Raw genomic sequence first — 19,533 nt, 5'->3', positions numbered from 1 at the left:
ATGCCCAGAATAATGTTAATCTTGTACCATTGATGCCCAGGATGTTAATCTAGTACCGCTGATGCCCTGGATAATGTTAATCTAGTACCGCTGATGCCCAAGATGTTAATCTAGTACCGCTGATGCCCTGGATAATGTTAATCTAGTACCGTTGATGCCCAGGATAATGTTAACCTTACCTAGATTTATCCTTACTTAACGCAACTATCAAAACACTCACCAACCTTTCCCTCCTAGATCCTAAATGCCAGAATTGTTAAATGTACTTAAAAATCGTCAAATATTAATACTCTCGATAGAAACTGAACTCCAATAGGTCCTTAAAAGCTGGTCATTAATACCCAATAGAGAAACGTTTGGTACTTTAGCCTATTCGTGAGTAGAGATTATTATTTTTTATTTTTTTTATTCATTAGTCTTTAGTTATCATAGGATGAAGGTATGTATGTATGTATGTATGTATGTATGTATGTATGTATGTATGTGTATGTATGTGTGTGTGTGTATATGTGTGTGTGTGTGTCACCCACCCCCTATCCGACTAGGCTACCAGCGAGCTTTGTTATGTAAAGTTTGTAAACATATGATACCTTACACGGTGAATCGCTGTCTCCACTCCCATTTCTACACTACCCAACCACTATATCCAACACCACGCCACTATACCCTACACCACGCCACTATACCCTACCTACACTACACTACCCAAGCCTTGAAGCCACTATTCCTTACACCCCATCAATTTACACTGTAAGCCAGCAAAGCATAATAGGTTCTTTCTACTGTTAAAAACCAGGTCTATCACTATGTATGTACGTGTGTGTGTGTGTGTGTGTGTGTGTGATAATAATAATAATAATAATAATAATAATAATAATAATAATAATAATAATAATAAAAATAATAAAAATAATAATAATTAACGGATTATTGAAAAAGTTTTGCAACCCGAAGACTGAAAATATACATTAGACAAAAATGACTTATTACATACAAAGACATGGTGTGTGTGTGTGTGTGTGTGTGTGTGTGTGTGTGTGTGTATGTTTATTTCACAAAGGTGTATACAATAAACATCGATCAGGATATAACTTTATACAATTCTAAGACAATCATTAAAGATCACAGACAATTGTTATCATATAAAACACCACAATAAAATACCAGTTATCATGTGGGATCATTTTGTAAACAAGATTATCACGTGATAGTCCAGGTCCTGGACCTTGGGTCTATATAAGTCAATAACGGGTGAGTCGTCAAATGGACCCTAGGCTCATGGTATCGAAGGGAAAGTTTTAAATTCGATAAAATCATGGCTCACCGATAGAACACAGAGGGTCAGCGTAGATGATCTAAAATCTGAACTGTGTAACTAGTGGGGTTCCCCAGGGGTCAGTGCTGGGCCCACTCTTGTTCATAATCTACATAAACGATCTAGATACTGGGATCAGCAGTGACATAAGCAAGTTTGCGGATGACACCAAAGTAGGGCGGCAGATTAATTCAGGGCAGCATGCAAATGCACTATAGGAGAATTTAAATAAACTGCAGGAGTGGTCAGAAAAATGGCAAATGAAATTCAACACCTGCAGCAAGTGCAGCGTACTGAATATTGGAAGAACAAATACTGTCAATGTATACAGCTTAACAACATCAACCTAGAGAAGTCGACTTGTGAAAGAGACTTAAGGGAACGTGTAAGCCCGGACCTTCGGCCTAGAAAACAGTGCGTTAATGTTCGAAATAAGGCAAACAGAGTATTAGGTTTTATATCTAGAAGTGTAAGTAATAAGAGTGCAGAGGTCTTATTGCAACTATATCTTGCGCTAGTCAGGCCGCACCTCAATTATGCTGTTCAGTTCTGGTGCCCTTATTATAGAATGGATATCAACTCACTGGAGTCGGTGCAGCGAAGAATGACGAAAATGATTCCGGGACTTAGAAACCTTCCATATCAAGATAGGTTAAAGAAACTAAACATGCATTTCCTAGAAAGACGAAGAGTGCGGGGAGATATGATAGAAGTATTTAAGTGGGTGAAAGGAATCAATAAAGGAAATATAAAGTTCTTATAATATCCGAGCAGGATAGGACTCTTAGCAACGGATTTAAGTTGGATAAGTTTAGGTAGGAGGGAGATGGGAAGAAACTGGTTCACAAATAGGGTGGTGGACGAGTGGAACAAGCTTAGCAACTTTGTAGTAAGTGCTGGGACGCCGGAAAGTTTTAAAAGGAGGCTAGATAGATTCATGGACGATAGAGAATGGTTGTAACTCTAGACAGGAGCTGCCATGCACAAGCCAACCGGCCTATTGCAAACTCCTTATTTTCTTATGTTCTTTTGTAATAAGCCCTAACCTAACCTAGCCCCAATAGGCCCTAAACTAGCCTCGCCTAACCTAACTTAACCTTGCCTATCCTAACCTAACTTAATCTAGCCTATCCTAACCTAGCATAACCCAATCTAAACTAACCTAACCTAATCCCAATTGGCCCTAACCTAACCTAACCTAAATCACCTTTATAACTCTCCCTAATTAAGATCAAACAGGTGAGAAACCAGGAAAGGTGGACTATACTTACTGGCCAGTGATGGTGCCGTCGCGGTAAGCTTTCCTCCACATATGTCCCTGTAGAGTTTTGAGGGGCGTGACTTTCCTGTCGGCGTCCATCATACCCAGGATATTGGTGACCAGGGCGGCGATCAGATCCTCTCTCTCGCTCTCACCCCCAGCAGGCAGTGGCTTGCTCCCCGCTACACCTTCTGCCACGTCTTCCATAACCTGTAGGTACAAATCGAATAGAAAGCTTTCCTTCGGGAGTACCAACACACACACAGAGGTATAGGGTGAAGAAAAGGAGAGATATAAAGGAACAGGAAACAGAGAGATAGAGAAGAAAGGAAAAGAGAGATGAAGAAAAAAGAGAAAAACAAAGAGAAGAAAGCCAACGAGAGATACAGATAAGATACGGAAAAAAAGGAAAAGAGACAAGACAAAAAAAAAAGAGAAAAGGAAGAGAGAGATGAGAGAATAAAGGGTAAAAAAAAGACGCGCCTATTAATACATACACATGACAACAACGGATATACATACAGGCACTGACAACAGATCAACAGTAAATTTATCATAACAACGGCATTTCTCTCCTGTTATCAATGGATCACTGTTATCACCTCCACGGCTTAGCTTTATGATTAAAATATCAGAGAAAAAATACGATCGAAAAGCGTCCAGATTTACGATAACAGCTGTGAGGAAACTTGCACACACCTTAAACAGACGTGACTGGTGGATATACAACGAATTCGCTCGCAATTTACCTACCTACCGACCTACCTACCTACCTACCTACCTACCGACCTACCTACCGACCTACCTACCTACCTACCTACCTACTACCTACCTACCTACCCTACCTACCTACCTACCTACCTACCTACCTACCTACCTACCTACCTACCTACCTACCTACCTACCTACCTACCTACCTACCTACCGACCGACCGACCGACCGACCGACCGACCGACCAACCGACCTACATACATACATACATACATACATGTATACATACATATCAAACTGAAACCAAAGTCAAAGCCAAGATACGAACGCTGCTAGTTGGGTGTCCTGGGTCCCTGAAGGGGCCTCGGAGGGGTGTGGGGTAAAACACAAGCTTGGGTAACACACATATGAGAGAGGGGAATGGCTCAGTGGCCGGACGGATATCCGGCCAGAGATTCTTGAAGATATGCATCCAGCCCTGAATTAACATCAATAAGGGGGAGTCTTAATGCTCGTTAGTCCATCATGTTTTTAATCTACTCTATCATGACTTTATCTACTCTATCATGCATTTAATCTACTCTATCATAAGAACATAAGAAAATAAGGAGTCTACAATATGCCGGTTGGCCTGTGCATGGCAGCTCCTGTCGAGAGTTACTACCACTCTATCATCCATGAGTCTATCCAGCCTCCTTTTAAAACTTTCCAGCGTTCCAGCACTTACTATAAAGTTGCTAAGCTTGTTCCACTCGTCCACCACCCTATTTGTGAAGCAGTTTCTTCCTATCTCCCTCCTAAACCTAAACTTATCCAACTTAAATCCGTTGCTACGAGTCCTATCCTGCTCGGATATTATAAGAACTTTATCTATATCCCCTTTATTGATTCCTTTCACCCACTTAAATACTTCTATCATATCTCCCCGCACTCTTCGTCTTTCTAGGGAATGCAAGTTTAGTTTCTTTAACCTATCTTGATATGGAAGGTTTCTAATTCCCGGAATCATTTTCGTCATTGTTCGCTGCACCGACTCCAGTGAATTGATATCCATTCTATAATAAGGGCACCAGAACTGAACCGCATAATCGAGGTGCGGCCTGACTAGCGCAAGATATAGTTGCAATAAGACCTCTGCACTCTTATTACTTACACTTCTGGATATAAAACCTAATACTCTGTTTGCCTTATTTCGAACATTAACGCACTGTTTTCTAGGCTGTAGGTCCGGGCTTACAAGTACCCCTAAGTCTCTTTCACAAGTCGACTTCTCTCGGTTGATGTTGTTAAGGCTGTATACATTGACAGTATTTGTTCTTCCAATATTAAGTACACTGCACTTGCTGGTGTTGAATTTCATTTGCCATTTTTCTGACCACCCCTGCAGTTTATTTAAATCCTCCTGTAGTGCATCTGCATCCTGCCCTGAATTAATCTGCCGCCCTATTTTGATGTCATCCGCAAACTTGCTTATGTCACTGCTGATCCCAGTATCTAGATCGTTTATGTAGATTATGAACAAGAGTGGGCCTAGTACTGACCCCTGGGGCACTCCACTGGTTACACAGCCCCACTCAGATTTAACACCATCGTTTTTCATCTGGTAACTGGTTTCCCTGTTTACATCTCCTATACTGAGTACTTTACATTTGTCCACGTTGAATTTCATCTGCCATTGTTCAGACCATTCGAAAAATTTGTTTAGATCTATTCTATCATGTCTCAAAATACTCTATCATGCCTTAATCTACTCTATCATTGGGTTTCATTTGGGCGTTTAGGTTAGATTAGGTTAGGTTAGGTTACGTTCTGTTACATTAGCTTAGGTTAGGTTATGTTGAGGTTAGATTAGGTTAGGTTAAGCTTAGGTTATGTTACGTTCTGTTACATTAGCTTAGGTTAGGTTATGTTGAGGTTAGATTAGATTAGGTTATGTTGAGGTTAGATTAGGTTAGGTTATGTTGAGGTTAGATTAGGTTAGGTTATGTTGAGGTTAGATTAGGTTAGGTTATGTTGAGGTTAGATTAGGTTAGGTTATGTTGAGGTTAGATTAGGTTAGGTTATGTTGAGGTTAGATTAGGTTAGGTTATGTTGAGGTTAGATTAGGTTAGGTTATGTTGAGGTTAGATTAGATTAGGTTATGTTGAGGTTAGATTAGGTTAGGTTATGTTGAGGTTAGATTAGATTAGGTTATGTTGAGGTTAGATTAGGTTAGGTTATGTTGAGGTTAGATTAGGTTAGGTTAGATTAAGTTCTGCTACATTACAGTAGGCTAGGTTAGGTTATGAGAAAAAAGGCATTAAGGTGTTTTCTTAAATATAAAAATCAAATTGATGGAAAAAAGTAAAAAATAAATACAAAGTAAAAAACGATTTATTCCAGTTGTAATATTTTAAGCTTGAAGGTGAACGAAATGTTAGAGAAAATGAAATCATAAAAAGAGAGCGTCTGGTGATGGAAACTTTTAAATACAAGTTATTTTGTGTGTGGGGGGAGGAGAGAGTCACGCCTCCTTACCTTACACCTACAGGCTAACGGTAAGGGCGCCCCCCACCCCCCACACACACATCCTCCATGCATACATATACACGTACACCACACATACATACGAACACTTCCTCTCTCTCTCTCTCTCTCTCTCTCTCTCTCTCTCTCTCTCTCTCTCTCCATCGCTCATAAAAGGTAAAAAGTCAGTCATCACACAGACGCCCAAACACCCACTAGAGGGAGGGGGAGGGAGGGAAGAGGGGCGTGATGGTGGGGTGCATCAGGTACAACTGGAGGTGTATGTGTGTACAGCGGAGATAAACTGAATAAATAATAATATAGATAATCAATAAGTGTTAAGAGTTCAGCCCGACCCAACCCCCCCATCTCCCGTCCGTCCGTCCGTGTGTGTGTGTGTGTGTGTGTGTGTGTAGAGAGAGAGAGAGAGAGAGAGAGAGAGAGAGAGGGGGATACTAACACATAATACTCTCACATCTTGACGACCATCAGAGATGACAAACACAAACACAAAACAGGATGACAGGGCAGCGGCGGGGCATAACAACAACACTCTCTCCTTACCCTGGGGTGTGGGAAGCCTTGCATGACGTCACCATCACGTCAAAGGTCAACTGGGGCCCGTTTTAGTATGCTTGTGACCTCTCCACTAAGGTTAGGTTAGGTTAGGTTTTGGTCCAAAAAGGGATTTTAGTCGTTCCCAGAGATAAGTTCTTCTACCTTGACCTGTGACCTGGTATATGACCCAGGATGATCGGGTTGTCTCCCAAGGGAACCTAACCTAACCAGACTACGCCCTCGACTCTTCAGGCTTCTACGCCCTTAACTCATGAGACATAAGGCAAGCATGAACTTAGCATGCTTCCCAGTTGGGCGCTGTAAACGCTTCTACGCTTCACCTTAGTTTTTTTTGGGGGTGGAGGGGGGGGGGGTGCCCGATAAATGAAAAAAGAAAAGAAAAAAGGGTGACCTCAGCTACCCCGTAAACCATGACCTCTCACCACACCTTGATCTGTGGATAATCGTCTAAGATTGTACCTGTCCCCTCCTCCTCCTTCTTTTTATCCTTCTCCTACATCTCCTTCCCCTCCTCCTCCTCCTCCTTCTCCCTATCCTCCCTCCCTGCCTCTCCTTCCAATTAGTCACTATTGCTTTTAGAGAGACTATACCAAGAAAAATTGTCTTACAGATAAACTTCCGGTCTTACAAGGAAACGCCCGTGAACTAAACACGTCTATGTGTGTGTGTGTGGTAGAAGGTGTTCAGGTGTGTTGATATAATATTTATGGTGAATAAATGTCAGGGTCGAGTCTTGACCAAACACAGCCAGCCAGCACTTACTAACTCATGGCCCCATTAATGACAGCTCAGGACATATTTTGGTAAATTTAACAATGATAAGACACATTTGGATTACCTTATCTTCATCTATTTAGGGTCGAAACGATTTGGAGTCAAACACACAAAAAAAAAATCATCTGTTTATATGTCACGTATCAGTACACCGTCCCGACTTCTTGTTCTGCCGGGTGTTTGTCTAGTCATCTCTCGCAGGTCAACTCCATCAGTCGATATGAGCAAGCTGATGGTATTCTGTCTCAACTTGGTTTATGATTGTAATTTTGAAACTGACATTAATTGATGGACATAACGACCTGTTTGAAGTTTAATGTAATAAGTGAATGAATGCGGGATCAAGAATATCATATTGTCAATACTCTTTTGGCCCTCTTCTGTTTGTCCTTTATCGTTCTCCCTCCTATAATAAATACACCATTGTCTCTTTTTTCTCTCTCTCTCTTCACGTCTTAAGAACAGTCACCATTTTACAATTTTCTGGGTCAGTGAAACAACTTTGTATGCTTATTCATTTCAGTATTGTTTGAATCAGTTTCAAAGTTATTTTTGTCTTGGCCAGAGCGTAAATATATATCGGGATATTGTTGATGTTCTTTTGCTTTAGGTACTTCACCCAGAAACATTATTTTCACACCTTTATCGGAACATCTTCACATCAACAAATATTTACACTCACGAACACATAAATTATAACATACTCAATGGAACGAGATCCACCTACCTGTTGTGTGAGGGCGAGTACATCATCCCCGGTGTCATTAGTGTCCCAGGTGTCATGTAAGTAATTCCTTACCTCTCGACGCACGTATGGGAACAGTTCCTCCTGTCCAGCCAAAGGGATATGGTATTAGGTAGTGTGTGAGAAGAGGTACATACATACATGCAAATAAATCAACGTACAGTAGGTGCGCGTGATCCATGTATATGCTGATAACCACATAGGAAACAAGAAAACACGAAGTTATCAGCATATACATACATACATACATCCGGTTAACAAGGTGACAGACAGATTTCCTCTCACGGTGGCAAATTTCCACAGGATAAAACTCGATTACATAAATTCCTGTTGGAGAAAACCGCTCTACTAAAATGATTGGTCACACTTTCACCAGTTTGTCTTCTTTTTCCAAGTCTACAGCAAAGTGGGTTATGATTTTAGTTTTGAGTGAGAGAGATGAGAAGAGAGATGATTTTCAACTTAATATTCTTAATACCGAAATACCAGCAGACGAAAATGATCCCAATATAGTTAAAAAAGAAAAAGCAAATAATATGCCGTAAAAATCATAAAAATTGTATGACAAGAGTGTGTGTGTGTGTGGTGGGGGCGGAGGTATCAGAGCCGCTATACTTGAGCGGTATTTGCTAGATTCGAGTAACGGCGGAACAAGTTTACGCTCTTTTTATGCTGCACCGCTAAGAATGTGGAAGGGGTGGTGGAGGAGGGGTCAGCATAGAGTCTTACCTAGTTATAACCTGTGACTGTGTGTACTGTATATTTGACTATATATTCGTATGAAAGGTGACTCTCTCTCTCTCCTAGGTACCACTAATAGACATACATCAGGTTAAATCAAGTAAAAAAATACCTACCTAACCTATATACCGCCAGGAATAAATAAACATAAACTAACAATGTTAAATCGAGTATTGAGAGAATTTAAAGAAGAATGGAATAAAGGCAAATGAGGCTACGAAGAGAATGAATAGAGGTCGCAAACTGTAACAAATAACGTCTGGAACTGTGTTGAATGAGGCCTCGGTGTTCAATGACGCACCCAGCGTGATCTAAGGCCTCGAGCAGTGTATAATGAGGTCCGGAAAAGTGAGGTTATAGGACAGTGAACCGAGGCATGAGTAACTAATCTCAGCCCTGGGTACAGACAGACATACAGGATGCTACTATCATCACGTAATGTTCTGTAGTCTAATAATAATAATATAAATAATAATATAAATAATAATAGTAATAATAATAATATTAGTAATAATAATAATAATAATAATAATAATAATTAAGGTAAAGAGTTTAAGAGTAATATTAATGTTATTTTTGGTATATCATCTTGGTGTTTAAGATAACCAGTTTGGGTATAATTCTTAAAATCTTCAGGTAGATGTGGACCCAGGTCATCGCTCTCCACCCCCCACACATACACACACGACGCCGCCATCACATGAGACCTTCTTGCTTGTTACATTCATTTACCACACACAAACAAAATGGGGTTATTGTTTTGATTTTGTGAGTGTATGTATATATATATATATATATATATATATATATATATATATATATATATATATATATATATATATATATATATATATATATATATATATATATGTGTGTGTGTGTGTGTGTGTGTGAGAGAGAGAGAGAGAGAGAGAGAGAGAGAGAGAGAGAGAGAGAGAGAGAGCTCGTCTACATTTGAGTTTGTATGTTTGGGAGGATACGTGTACGTGTGTGTCTGGGTGTATCTTTTGTGTGCGAGAGAGAGTGAGTGTGTGAGAGTGCGTGTGTACTTAATCTGTGAGAGTCTATACGTGTGAAAGATATACATTTTCTTTTAAGTGTGTGGACAAAATATCTTTCATAAAGGAAGCCGAGATTTTTTTTTTTTTTAGATTGCCCCGGAGGAGGCTAGTTTATTGGGCACCCCCTTACAACCTGTGCAAGGTGAAGTGCAGAAGCGTTTACAGTGCCCACCTGGGAAGCATGCGGAGTTCATGCTTGCCTTTATGACACATGCTTTTCTTTTATTGGGCACCCCCCTACATCCTGTGCAAGGTGAAGCGCAGAAGCGCCTACAGCGCCCAACTGGGAAGCATGCTAAGTTCATGCTTACCTTTATGTCTCATGAGTTAAGGGCTCATGCATTGAGGGCGTAAAAGCCTGGAGGGTCATGGGTTTTGTCGCAAGTGTTTATTATTTCTTCTTTTTTTTGTTCTTTCCACGTGTGACATTTCTACCTTGGAATGAGGAAGAGTGTTTATACAACATTCATAGGGGGATTCAGTTTATTGATCTGTCTGGCCAAAGGTTCTCTTGTGTGGAACTTTCCTCACCCCATCTCTCACACTGGTTGAGACAAAACACAAAAAAATAATTTATTCTTTACCATCACGAGAATTTTTTTAAATAGATTAATCTCCAGTTTAAAGAAGTACAGTACTGGAAATGCTAAGAAAAGGTTTGTCGTTTCTTGAAATTATGACAAACGAACGCTGTTTAAAACCCCTGGTGGCAATTAAAGTAACTATATTATAACTCACAACTACAAAAACTCTATATCCAAACTGTAACTAATAGAAAAAATACATAATTTACAAAATGCTGTTAAAAATTAAAGATAATTGAGAGTTATCGTATCTAGGGCCAAAGAGCCTGCAGGTGTTTACAAAGTCCCTTGATATTTACGTTCTTAGGCCCCCTTGAGGAAATAACACACAGACCACCAGTACAGCACATTCTCCTGTATTTTATGACTAACTGTATTTCTTGACCTGTAACGTATAAACTTACAGGCGGAAATACTGCATAAAACACACATCACGTTTTAATGGATCTCCGTGATGCGGTTTGACTGCCTGCATTTATTTACCGGAAATGAAGCACACAAAGTACATAATGTGGTTTACAGTTATGTGTATGTGCTAGGAATATAATACAGTAGGCTTATAGCACATATTCTGGGTACAGTACGTGAAATTTCATAAAGGAAGGCGCGAACACCATCAAAGCACTGTACAGTACATATATTTCATTTAAGGACATCGACACAGTAATCATTTATTTTTCATATATAAAACTCCTTTGATTAAGGTTTTAAAAAGTAGAGTTCAAATAGTCTAAAATTATAAACTATATAACTAAGATAATATATTTTAAAACTGCTATTAAAAAGTAAACACTACGCTTCAATAGTCTAGCCTAGTGTTTTTACTGTTTATTTTTATAACTACTGAACCTAGAGACAATTAGTAAGGAAACCATTAACTCCAGAATATCACACACACACACAACTAAAAGTATTAAGCCAGTAATTCCCGGAAACAAGGTAAAATTTTTATCATATCCGCCACTCCCTGTGCTGACGTTAGGCTTTAGTAGTCATTTACCCGGAAACAGATGACGTAGTGACTGAAAAAAAAATAACATACAATGGTGAAACCTCTATTTAACCGGACAATATAGAGAGGAAAGTCCGGTGTATCGAGGTGTCCGTTAGATATAAATGGCATGTGTACAATGAATAAAACATAAAATAAACAGCATATACTCGCAATATACAGGACAACAGATAGAAGCTAAAGGAATGAATGACGACAGATATACATAATACAGTATAACAACTTCGCCTAACCTTCACACCTCAAAATTCGCATCATATTTCATTTTATTTCTTCGTAAATATACAACAAAAAACCACAGGTCCAACAATTGAGACCGAACCTAACCTAACCGATCAGTGGCGAAGAGGTTAAATATTTGGTAAGCAAGGAGGTAGTATGGCCAGTATTGTTTGACTGCCTTTACTTCCCCAAATTATAAAGTTTGGTACCCATTTACAACTGGGTAGACTGGGAGTGCCCCGAGATCGAACCGACGCCCCTTGGGACACGAAGTGAGTACTGTATCTATAACTAAAAAAAAATGTAATAAATAGAGGATGATACTGAAATTATTATTATTATTATTGGTATCAGTATTATTATTACTATTATTGGTATCATTATTATTGGTAAGATTATTATCATCCATGACCCAAATAATAACTCATTTTCACCCTCATTCTCAATTAATAATTAATTTTGACCTCTTATGGACAATTTTAAATTAAATTCACCCCGTATGACCTACTCAATTAATTTTCATTTTTTAGGCAGAGTTTACATTTAAATTTTATTTTTAGTGATGTTTTACAATTATTTGACATTTTCTGGAGTTTATAATTAATTTTACATTTATATAATAAAAATGTTATAGTTCATAATTTTGATGGTAGACAGGAGGGATTGGTAGACAGGATATTAAACAGAAGGGGCTAGTTCACAGGGGATGACAGGATATCGTAGACAGGACTGGAGGGGATGGTAGTTGAAAAGTGAGATAGGGAGAGCTAGGTTAATAGAGGCTAGGCTAGCAATAGTAGACAGGCATAAATAGTGTAACAATAGACAGGATAGGCTAACAGTAGTAGACAGTCGTGGCTCGTTATAGTGAAGACAGGGCTAATACAGTACCAGTAGACAGGCAAGGCTATTAACAGCAGACCTTGGGGCTAATAGCATAAAGGCGTGGCTCATAATAGTAAGCAAATATGGTTCGCACAGTATAGTACTAATAGACAGAAGAGATGCTAATAATAGCATACAGGCGTGGCTAGTAGCAGTAAAGTAGGAGGAACTAGCTATTAGGCCGAGCTAAAGGCAATAGACAAACTGAACCAAATCGTAAATGGTGGGCGCTTACGTCAGTGTTGGCGGTGTTCCTCCCCCTCCCACCAGACAGCTGATGCACCTGTTGTCCCGTCCAGCTAAACTCACCTTAACGAAGTTAATGGAGGTCGTTGTGCCTTCTATATCTACCATGATCACATTTACATCCTTCACGATGCTAGGCAGATCTACCTGTCTCCTTTTCATTTTAGGATTATATAAGAGGCGACGTGTAATGTCGATGTTGAGGATAGCTAGATGGGCCACGCACAAGCTTATTTGGTGAGATGCCGCTGACGGGCGCTAGCCATTGGTAAAATAAAATCCAAAATGTAATAGTTCGTTTTCTAGATCCTCATTTATATATATAATTCTATATTTTATTATTCTCAAGTGAATAACTTTTCAAATAACGGGAATAACTTTTTAATGGAAGAGGGAACATTTGGAATGGAGCAAGACGTGTGTGGGCGTGTATATGGTAGTATATTCAACCATATTACATCAAGCAAAATAAATATGAGTTTATTAGTACATTTAAAAAGATGTATTAAAAACATTAGGCTTGATTCAGGCGCGTTAGGTGTTTGTTTGGAGTTGCCATGGCGGCTACGTGGCAGGGAGGAACATACCGACCGGAACAGCCATGAACTGAGAGACTTGAGTACGGAAAAATATATTTTTAATATTAGCAGATATTTAGAAATTTATTCCTTAATATTATATGTAAGGGTATATTATAATTTAAATATTTTATATTTTATTAATAATGTAAATCACTCCTTGTATGTATCAAATACATAGAAACGTATATTTTTCCTCCACATTTTGTTCATGAGACGTGTGAGCCAAACAGCCAATCAGAACACGTTTTGCAAGACAGATTGGCCAGTGCACTGTGTGAGGCAGGGGAGGGAGCGGCCCACTCTCTCTCTGTCTTGGGGTACCCATTATTATTTACGTTTCGTACTTGATTACTGTCTGCATCTGTTGGAAAGGTAAGCAAGGTGTACAGATCACGTGCAGGTGGCGGGAACACAGCTGTCTCTTGTAGGTTTGGGAGAAATGTGGTCAATCTGTGCGGGGCCAGGCACTACCACCAGGGCTTCCACCACCGGCCTGTCAAAGTCATTTACTATCCTCAGCTGGGCAGTGTTTTACTCATCAGGTCACTGCCGCTCCTGGTGAACGCTGCACCTTGACTTTAGAGCATGAATGGTGGAGTACCTGAGGTGGGCCACGTGTGGTAAAACATTTGATGTGCGTTTGTTGACATATACAATGTTGTGGGTGGCCAGGCTGGCCTACGTGGCCCTTAGGCAAGTGTGACCCTCAGGGCTCACGTCATATCCTGGTCACCATTCTTAGTATAACTCTTTGTAGGTTTATAAACGTCGAAAAACTATGTTGGTGTCTTTAAATCAGATAAACAGATGTTTTCCTCTCAGTACCTGGTTAAGTGTGGTCTTCAGAGCTGGTGCTGTTGTCTGTATGTCCGTCCGTATTGGGTTATGACCTTTTGTAAATAGTGACTGGTAACTATTGTGGGTGGAAATGAACAGAATAACACATGCTGATCAAGTGTGACCTATATGTGTTACAGTGCTCATGGTCACATATCACCCTAGCCTAGACCTTTAAGTGTTGTAATGTACAAAATGTCACTGAACAGCTGTTTTGGGGATAATATTGGGTGTATTTGGTTAATTAATGGATCGCATGTTAGAATAGGAAAAAAGGACAAGTTTGCTGTGGATGCATCACCTACACTAGGCTGCACTCTGTGCATCCAGGGCATTAACAAATTAATAACCATTGTTGAACTACGGTATAGTTATAAGGTAATAGTTTACATCATGATTCTTTTATAAGGAACCACTTTAGCTAAATATTCAATAGAAGAAAATTAGTTTCTTACAGCTTGAATATCAATAAAAAGTTGGAGGAATTGTATTTTTTTCAAGTTTTGACGAGTAAATACTGTCGGTCCGTGCGTCGACACCTTGTTTACGGTTAAACTGTTAATACACTTGCTAATGAGGGATCCTAACAGTAAGCAACCAAATCCTTCCCAGTAAACTTTCTATACAAACCGTTAATAAAATAACATTGCAACCCACCGAGGAGGTTAGGTTAGGTTTAGTTGGTTGGTGTATCTTACTTGCGATAAATTGGTCACTGGTTGGCTGATAATGGTCACCGCACAGAGGTGGGGCATTGACGTAGGCTTATATTCAGGATGAAAAAATTGTAAAACAAAATTAATAAAGTTGCATGACCTCCAGCCAGTTATTGATATTCAAGAGGTAATAAACAAGTTTTCTTATAACTGTGTAGAATTTTTTTATTCATAATTGACTCCTAAGGGGGCTGTTAGTTATTATTTAGACACCAGCTTATGAGCCTAAATTATTTGCCAGTGATTGTGGAATAATGACCAAATTAGGCTGTGTATTTAATTATAATTTTAATACCCCATTTTGTCTCCTTGAAATCTTTGTCTACCATTGGTGGGGTCAAGATTGACAGGGTAGGAGGGTCATAACTACGTAATTATGCATTTCCTCAAACTTTCATTATCACAGTATTCAGCATAAAAAACTGCATTAAATTTTTTTTTATTCATGCCTAAATCATATACTGGTGTTTGTGGAATAATTTCCTCTAAAAGTACATTCAAGGGTAATTTTTTTAATTGTTAAATATGACGCCTGCTTTGAGGCCCAGCGCTCCTGGACAAATAACTCGGGTGATGTTCATCCAGTTCTCTCTTGTGATCTGTTGACAATTAAACACGAAGTCCATTGACTTAACACTTGTTAGCAACCTATTCATACAAACAGTGACATACATCACGTAACCTAAAATATACAGTACAGTGGTAACGCATATATCTCGCCAATGTGTCAAGGGTTCGAGTCCTGCATGGCTCGGACACATGTGACCCTCACTACCAAACATCACAGGTTTCCCGGTCTCTGGTAAGCTGATAACTTGTGAAAATTATATATACCTATGAAAAAAAGTGATGCCCACCAGTGATGGTCTCAGAGCTGATGCAGGAGTGATGTTAATAATCTCCAGTTTTGCCTCGGTGAGACTGCAAGGGATTGCAGTGTGGAGACCTGCCATCAGGTAATCATGGCTAACCCAAGCAAGTGTGGAAAATGGCCGTAAAACGTTGATGATGATAAGTGTTGTTCTTCTCCGCCACTTTGCTTCACGGTGCTGTCACTCAGCGACAGCTTAAGAGGCCATAATACTAGGGAGAAAACATTATGCAAACAAGAATGGTAACCTGACAAGATGCACTGCAGGAGTGAGAGCACAGCACACTTGTGTATGAAACAAGATTATTTCCAATTCCTCACAATTGTTTGAAAGAATTGATTTAATGCTTTGTGATGCTAATCTTTACTTCTTTTTTAAGTAGTCAAGATGTTTGAGACTATTTTATAGTTAATTTTAATAAATACAGTACAGTTAGTATTTAAATTTAGTAGAATATTAACAATAAAATTGAATGACCTGTGAATGAACGGACATTTCGAGTAGAACTCTCATACATTGAACAACAGATTTGTTGTAACTGTCATACATTTGAACAGGTGAGCTCGAAAATGAGAATATTGTTATATAAATATTGATATACTGTATAGTAATTTTCAAATGACAAATCTGTAATTACTAATAAGAGGAATGCCTGGGGTATGTGCTAAAATATAGATAAGGAACACCATTTCCTCTGAAAAAATGTTATAATGCAATTTTTTTTGCAAAAGAATGGCATTGTACTCAACCAAGTTTTGTCTATAATTCCTAACTGGTATATAGTGTACACAGGCTTAGGCCTATGTTGATGCTTTGCTCTCCATCTTGGTACAGTACTGTACAGTGTTTGCCTTGGCAAGGATGGTGTATTCTGGCTTTACTCTGGGCTAACTGGAAAACCCTGATGTAGTGGTTTTCCGAAAATATATAACATTTAATAATTAATGGTTGAAAATGTCGTGCTTTAAATGTCTTCAGTCTTTGGCGAGGGGACACCTCGGGAAATGGATTGGAAAGTGACTTTAGTGTGATTTCTTTCAGTGCTATTTAGGTCCCATCTTTCGAAATACAGGGGTACTTTATTCAGAACTAAGAGACTTTTCTTCACACATGTACAATTAATTTACCAATTGCTTGAATTATAATGTATCAGGTATAGCTTAGAATTATAATGGTTAAAAAGTTATGAAAAGTCGAGGTATTTTTCGTGAGGGTGACCATATGTGACAGTGCAAAGTGGTTGTAGGTCGGGCCCATTCACTCATATCTGGGAACATTGGGATTGAAATGTTGAACTGAAGACAACTTGGAAGTGGTTGACCTTGGCAGAGGGCGAGAACCTTGCCTCAGCCCTTTGCTCTCTCCTGTTGCACTTTATATTTACTGGTTTGTTTTCTCACGATGCCAAGATTGTTCCTCGGTTGTTACATTTTTATTCTCCTAGTTATTGGGCTTTTATTGGGTTATTTCTGATGTGAATTGATGAAAGTTATGTAAATTAATTTGGTGTAATGGTATGATATGTGTATTTTGAGTTTATATGTATGGGGCTGCTATTTAAAATCAATTGTAAGAAGCATTTCACCCTTTAGCCAATTTATTTGTCGTAGATGAAAAAAAAATATTGGGTATATCTGATGGTGTATGAAAGATATTGAGCGACACCTGTGCGATCTTACCACATTACACTGCCAAGAAAATCATTACTGGTGATCCAAGGGTTTATATATACAGAACAGTACACCGAACTTTCATAGATAAACTAAATCTTTCTTTAAATTTTCCACCTATTAAGAATGGATGAATGACCTTTGGTTATGGCTCGCTTTGTCCTGTTGTAGAAAATGGTGTACACAAGACTGAAAAAACTGACCTCATTAATAGGATTGTGATCAGAGAAGTGGCTTGTAGGTGCAGTACTTATTTTTAAACCAATTATGGTACCATACTGTACCTTTAGTTCATCCGGGTACAGTATTCAGAAGAGTTCACACCATACAGCTTGAGGACTGTTTGTATTTTTGTAACCGTACTGTACAGTACCTTGAGAAGTTTAGATAAGTGTATACTGTACTGTGTTTGAAGTCGAAATGTTGTGACTGACCTTTAACATGTGAAGTTATTAGGGAGCTTGACTGGAGTCTGGGTAAGGTCTTGCAAGTTGCATCTGATTCTGAGAGGTATTGAATGGGTTGATGAAAGAATGTACAGTGCAATACCTATGCATATTGAATAGGGACAAAACACTTCAAATCAGGTAAAGTTTGCTTAGATTACAAATTTTATTAGGTAACTGACAGGATGTTTAGTTGGTTAAAGGGTTATCACTGGTGCAAAGTGCTTTATTTTTTTGTACTGTATATGCAAAGAATATTGACATTATATCTTGTTCATTATACAGTACCGTATATGGTAAATGACACTTGTGGTAAAAGACAAATTTGTACTCTACTCAAAACACTTGCATTAGACATTAAGAATAGGGAATGATGATGATTATTAATTTCAGTTGTGTTGATAGGAGGACATCATGGACATTTTGGTTCTTGGTGTTGTGGTGGTGGTGTTGACGGGGTTGGTGTACCTGTTGGCCACTCTTGGCACAAAGGAAACCCCATTTGAAGAAGCTGTAGCAGAACAACGGCATAAGCGTGAACAGGAGAGTGCACAAACCAAGGCAGAAAAGCAGCACAAGAAACCTAAAGTAAGTTTAACATCACATTTTTTATTAAATTTCCACCTCACGTAACATGCCAAGTATTAATAACACTCGGCTGCGTGGCCAAACCTTTAGGTGTTTTGAGAAGGCACTTGATCCATGGCAGTCCCAAGATGGAAGGGGCAATGCCCTACCCCAATACATGAACATTGAAACCTTAGTAATGTTGCAAACATCATGACAAACTGGATTGTTCATATCAGGCTATAACTTATCCTTTTTTTTAGAATATTGTACTGGGTTGATGTAAATTATTTTAATCCATTTGGTTCTTTGTTAAATTTTTCTTGATGATAATCAGAGCTCCTTGCCATTAGGTAATCACTGCTCTCCCTCGCAGGTAGTATGTAAATAGTCAAATGTTTTATTATAATACAGTAGTCATATTATACATCTTAGACCACAGAGAGAAAGAATAAACACCACAAAAATTGATGCCTAAGTCAGCTGTGTCTTAATATAGGTACTGTATTGAAATGTCAGAGTGAACATCGAAAGAGGCAAATTCCATTATTCTTGTACTTCAAATAACTTGAAGGGCAAAATGATTCATATTTTTTCACGTTCTGTGATAAAACTCCCCAAGTGTGATGTCAGTTGTGAATATATAATGATGTTTGCAGTTTACTCATCATTGCATTGTTAGATGTTGCTGTTTATTTATTTATTTCTAAATACATCTACTTTGCTCTTTTTAGTCTTTATATTGAATGTACTCTCACTCATAGGTACGGAAATTGAAAGGGAAGAAGGACGATACAGAGCTTATGGGAGCTACAATTGCACAGGAGGTGGAGCCTGAGCCCGAGCCTGAGCCTACACCACCACCACCGCCTGTTGTAGTAGAGCCTGAACCCTTGCCCCAGCCCACCCAGGTGAACTTCTTAACACACTCCACCCACTTGTTTGCTTAGGCTTTATCATCGCTGTCTTATACGAGTTTTGACTTTGAATTAGATGCCTGTAAGGTCCTTGTGCTCAAGGGGTCAAGAAGGAATTTAGCGTAGTAAGCTTGCGGAGAGATGAACCTTTTGGAAATTATACTAACAATTTTACACAGCTTGGAGTATTTTATCGAGTTAAGCTTATTATCATTAAGTGTAGAAGATTAGAATTAATGAAAAATTTGCTTTAGTTTTTAGGAGGGAAATGATTGTGTGTGATTC

General features: G+C 38.9%; 2 protein-coding genes across 18 annotated transcripts in view; one reads left to right on the top strand and one right to left on the bottom strand.

Annotated features, from left to right (window-relative positions):
* LOC121856056 (enolase-phosphatase E1-like) overlaps positions 1–12,894 on the bottom strand; it is a 17,676-nt gene extending 4,782 nt beyond the window's left edge. Inside the window, exons 1-3 of one of the 2 annotated variants that reach the window (XM_042351331.1) lie at positions 12,706–12,894; positions 7,874–7,975; positions 2,587–2,786 (exon numbers count right to left, since the gene is read on the bottom strand). In XM_042351331.1, coding sequence (XP_042207265.1) covers positions 2,587–2,786; positions 7,874–7,975; positions 12,706–12,804 — 401 coding nt within the window. In that variant the 5' untranslated portion in view covers positions 12,805–12,894. The remainder of the gene's footprint in view (positions 1–2,586; positions 2,787–7,873; positions 7,976–12,705) is intronic. The other variant, XM_042351332.1, reaches the window with a different exon arrangement.
* A 567-nt stretch (positions 12,895–13,461) lies between these two features.
* The window catches only part of LOC121856093 (ribosome-binding protein 1-like), a 43,604-nt gene continuing 37,532 nt past the window's right edge, over positions 13,462–19,533 (top strand). For 15 of the 16 annotated variants that reach the window (XM_042351397.1, XM_042351396.1, XM_042351393.1 and 12 more), the window contains exons 1-3: positions 13,475–13,595; positions 18,158–18,352; positions 19,096–19,242. In XM_042351397.1, coding sequence (XP_042207331.1) covers positions 18,179–18,352; positions 19,096–19,242 — 321 coding nt within the window. In that variant the 5' untranslated portion in view covers positions 13,475–13,595; positions 18,158–18,178. Of the gene's footprint in view, positions 13,596–18,157; positions 18,353–19,095; positions 19,243–19,533 lie in introns of all 16 variants that reach the window. The other variant, XM_042351392.1, reaches the window with a different exon arrangement.

This window comes from Homarus americanus, unplaced genomic scaffold, assembly GCF_018991925.1.
Source record: "Homarus americanus isolate GMGI-L3 unplaced genomic scaffold, GMGI_Hamer_2.0 scaffold11628, whole genome shotgun sequence".
Taxonomy (NCBI): Eukaryota; Metazoa; Arthropoda; class Malacostraca; order Decapoda; family Nephropidae; genus Homarus; species Homarus americanus.
Note: the sequence above shows the minus strand (reverse complement) of the source record. Positions and strands in the feature narration are given on the sequence as shown.